Consider the following 3,979-nt stretch of genomic DNA (forward strand, 5'->3'; position numbering starts at 1 on the left):
TATATATATATATATATATATATATAATATATACAAAACAGAAAAATGAATCAAGGAAAAGGAAAGCCATAGACATTATAGCATTAGATAAACAAGACGTGTAATTGCAAGATAACAAATCAAGTGTTAATCCAAAACAGCAAACTAAAGAATAGCTATATTGCTGTTTATTTTCTTGCTTTTGGAGATTTGATCCTGTTACCAACCGCTGAGAAAACAGCAGTATCATGCATATGTTTCCACTCCCTCTTAGTTTTTATATTAGTTCCATAGCCATTTCTTTCATGCAAAATATGTTTAGTGAATGCTTTTTCATATATATATACCTGAAATGTATAAGAAATAGTCTAATCTCCTTTACAAAATAAAACATATTAATCTATATATTTTAAGAAACAAGTAAGAATGTTTGAGATTACGCAAAAAAAAGACAATTGTTTATATTAATGACATTTTTTTTTGTCTAGTTCAGTCAGGAAAATGATTTACATCCATGGAAGTTCTAAGACATTCATGTGCTTACCTTCTTAATAAATGCATTTAAATATGAATCTATCTGTTAAATGATATTAACCATTAAAGCGAGGTCTTTATCCCAGTCTATGATTTAAATACATGATTGTCCCCTAACACCACTGATGGTGTAACACAGGGCAGGATGAAGAAGGGAAACAATGTAATGTAGTGTAGAAACAATGTGATTTCAGCAGTTGCTTCAGCTGTAGGAATGGATGACCAGGGGCTGGTGAATGGGGGCAAGGGAGGGCTTCACATAATGGTAAGATGAATGGGAAGGCGGGGGCATAAAGACCAGTAGGAGACATTGGGTGCAGGTTCTGGTCACAGAGCAGCAGAGGAGGCGGAGAAGCTTGAGAGAAGGAAGCTGGAGATCTAACTAGAGCCCACACCAGTATCCCCAGATGCTGCAGGGAATAGCAGGGCAGCTAATACAGATCATCTACAGGACAGCAAAACTACTTACCTGCAGGAGAGAGCATCACCCAAAGGGACTAGCAGCACTGATGGTGTAGAGTCCAGGGCAGCACACTAAAGTGCAACAAGAACCAGCCCTGATCAGCCACAGAAAATGCCACCAAATCACACCACTATGATGCCCCTTGGATACAGAAGAAACAGAGTTACTGTATTTGGACAGCCCTAGTCTGTAGAGCTAAAGTACCTATGTATGCTTGTGTAGCTGCAGGTGACAGGCGACATCAACCGAGATTGCTTAAGACACAAAGTATAAATGACCACCAGAAGGCTCTGTTATGCTGTACAAGTTCTACATCTAAACAGCAGCAGGACACTGGCATAACAAAGGGCTGATCTAACGTTTATTTCAGAGAGAGGAATTTCTCTGCTCACACCTGGCAATACTAAAGCCCTAGCTCATATAGCCCCTATATCCCCTATTTAGTTGCCCAGTATACTCTGCCCTGCACGGCCCAGAACCATGAATGGATACGGCTCTCCATACCTATACATGGGGGGTCCTGTGTCACAACCTAGGGCTCCCCTTCAGAGGACCCCTAAATGTGCCCGCTGCAGAAACCATGGGGTCCTTTCCTGGCTGAAGGGCCACAAGCGTTACTGTCGCTTTAAAGACTGTACCTGTGAGAAGTGCATCCTGATCATCGAGAGGCAGCGGGTCATGGCTGCCCAGGTGGCCCTCAGGCGCCAGCAGGCTAATGAGAGCCTAGAGAGCCTGATCCCAGACACCTTAAGGTCAATGCCAGGGCTGCCATCTGCTCTGCCCACAGACAGTAACCAGCAACCGGTCCGGCCTGGGGAGATGACTATTAGATGGTCAGCAGAGAACCCCTCAGCCATACAGCTCCCAGGGAAAGCAGGTGGGTACCCAGTGGTGGCTTCACGATCTTATCTACACAAATATCTATATGGTTTATCCATGGGTGAGCTAAATGTAGTTCCAAGACATTCATGATTTAATTGTGATGAGAGCAATTCAGTTTCAAACGTATTATTTAAAATGCATTACACTACATTGCCATTTATCTGCTCTCTAGATGTTAGATTCATTCTTAAATTACTTTGTTACATTCAGATGTTTACAGTTTCACTCCCCCTTTTTTATTTATAAATAATATCCACATTGAATTAATTAATGTGAAAATGAAGTTTGGAAGATTTTTTTTTCCAATTAAGTTATTGTTATAAGATAATATGTCTAATTTTTTTTTATTGAGGTTATCCAGGTTTTGGTTCAGTTTATAAATTGTTTTCTTTTGTAAACTGTTTAGTAATAACAGCTCAACACTAAGTAACAAATATGCACTTCTTTTACAATTTAACCAATAATAAATTTAGATTTTTAAATAAACGTAACTAGTTTTTTTTTATAGGTAATATGTAATTAAATATGTAATCATTACATAAATATGTAATCATTTATAAGTGATATAAAAATATTGCAAACACCACCTGATATAAGAGATCTGAGGAGAATAGATAAAAAATATTAATACTATTAGGAGCTTATGTTAGGGAGAAATGTCTGAGGTTTTTTTGTAATAATTAAAATCAATGGCTGGTTAGGAGCAGTGTCAGTGAAAAATAACGAAATAAAATAGGTTAATATGTGAATATATATATAAATATATATATATATATATATATATATATATATATATATATATATATATATATATATATATATATATATATATATATATATATATATATATATATACATACACAAAGCGTAATATTGAACTTTTATGAAATAATATAATAATTTAATAGGATTGTAAGCAGACATCACATATTTCACTGTAGTAATTTAACTCCGCTTTAAGTGCAAGTCAGTTGCTTCCGAATTGAGTTACAGATACTTTGTACAAATGAGGCTCAGCTATGCTGGCAGTGTACAGTGGCTGTGCAAACACTTTTAATGATGTTATCATTGAAGTTTGTGGTTTATCATATAATGGGCCGTTTATGATTTATTGAAATGTCGCCCAGCCACTTTTCAGATTAAGTGAAGGAAACAAGTATTGAAGCATAGAAAATTGCACAAGGACTAAATGATCTATAACTTATTCTACTGCCAAAACATCTCACCAGGAGCTCTGGGATCAGGTTACCAGGCAGTACAGAGATACTAAGCAGGTCTGTAACACAGGTACGTGCTGCTGGGGAGATGCTCCAGGAATTGGCATCCAACATTTACCTATTGATGTTACCACTAACTTGTCAACTCACAGCTGGCAGCCAAAAGCCTTTTAAAGGGACAGTCTTCTCCAGAATTGGTTTTGTTTAAAAGGACAGATAATCCCTTTATTACCCATTCCCCAGTTTTGCATCACAAACACTGTTATATTAATACACGTTTTACCTCTGTGATGACCTTGCTTCTAAGCCTTAGCAGACTGAACCCTTATTTCAGTTATTTTGACAGACTTGCATTTTAGAAAATCAGTGCTGACTCTTAGATAACTGCACAAGAGTGAGCACAATGTTATATATACAGAGCACTTGAACTAGTGCTGTCTAACTGTAAAAAACTGTCAAAATACATTGAGATAAGAGGCAGTTCAACGGCTTAGAAATTAGCATATGAGCCTACCTAGGTTTAGTGTTCCACAAAGAATACCAAGAGAACAAACCAATTTTGATGATAAAAGTAAATTTGAAAGTTGTTTAAAATTGCATTCCCTATCTGAATCATTAAAGACTAGACTGTCCCTTTAAGTCCATCATATATATTTAACAGTACATTGTCTGTACATTAGCAACCAATATAACAGAAACGTATAGAACCCATAAACATCCAGGAGAGTTGAATTGTGAAGAATTTGCCCATTTAGACAGTTGCATATTTGCCAAATGGAAAATCCGAATCTGACTACACATTTCAATCGGTTTATCTTCCAATGATTCATTAAGTCTCGGTAACTTTCAGAAACATGTAGAAAAGAGAATATTTAGTTAGAAAAAAACAGAATGAAAGATCTCC

The 3,979-nt window shown here is 36.6% G+C and overlaps 1 protein-coding gene across 1 annotated transcript in view; it reads left to right on the plus strand.

The window, feature by feature from the left end:
• The first annotated feature begins 1,456 nt into the window (after positions 1–1,456).
• Positions 1,457–3,979, plus strand: part of DMRT3 (doublesex and mab-3 related transcription factor 3) — a 6,998-nt gene continuing 4,475 nt past the window's right edge. The window contains exon 1 of the mRNA XM_053700607.1: positions 1,457–1,853. Coding sequence (XP_053556582.1) covers positions 1,457–1,853 — 397 coding nt within the window. The remainder of the gene's footprint in view (positions 1,854–3,979) is intronic.

Source organism: Bombina bombina, chromosome 2 (assembly GCF_027579735.1).
Source record: "Bombina bombina isolate aBomBom1 chromosome 2, aBomBom1.pri, whole genome shotgun sequence".
In the NCBI taxonomy this organism is placed as follows: Eukaryota; Metazoa; Chordata; class Amphibia; order Anura; family Bombinatoridae; genus Bombina; species Bombina bombina.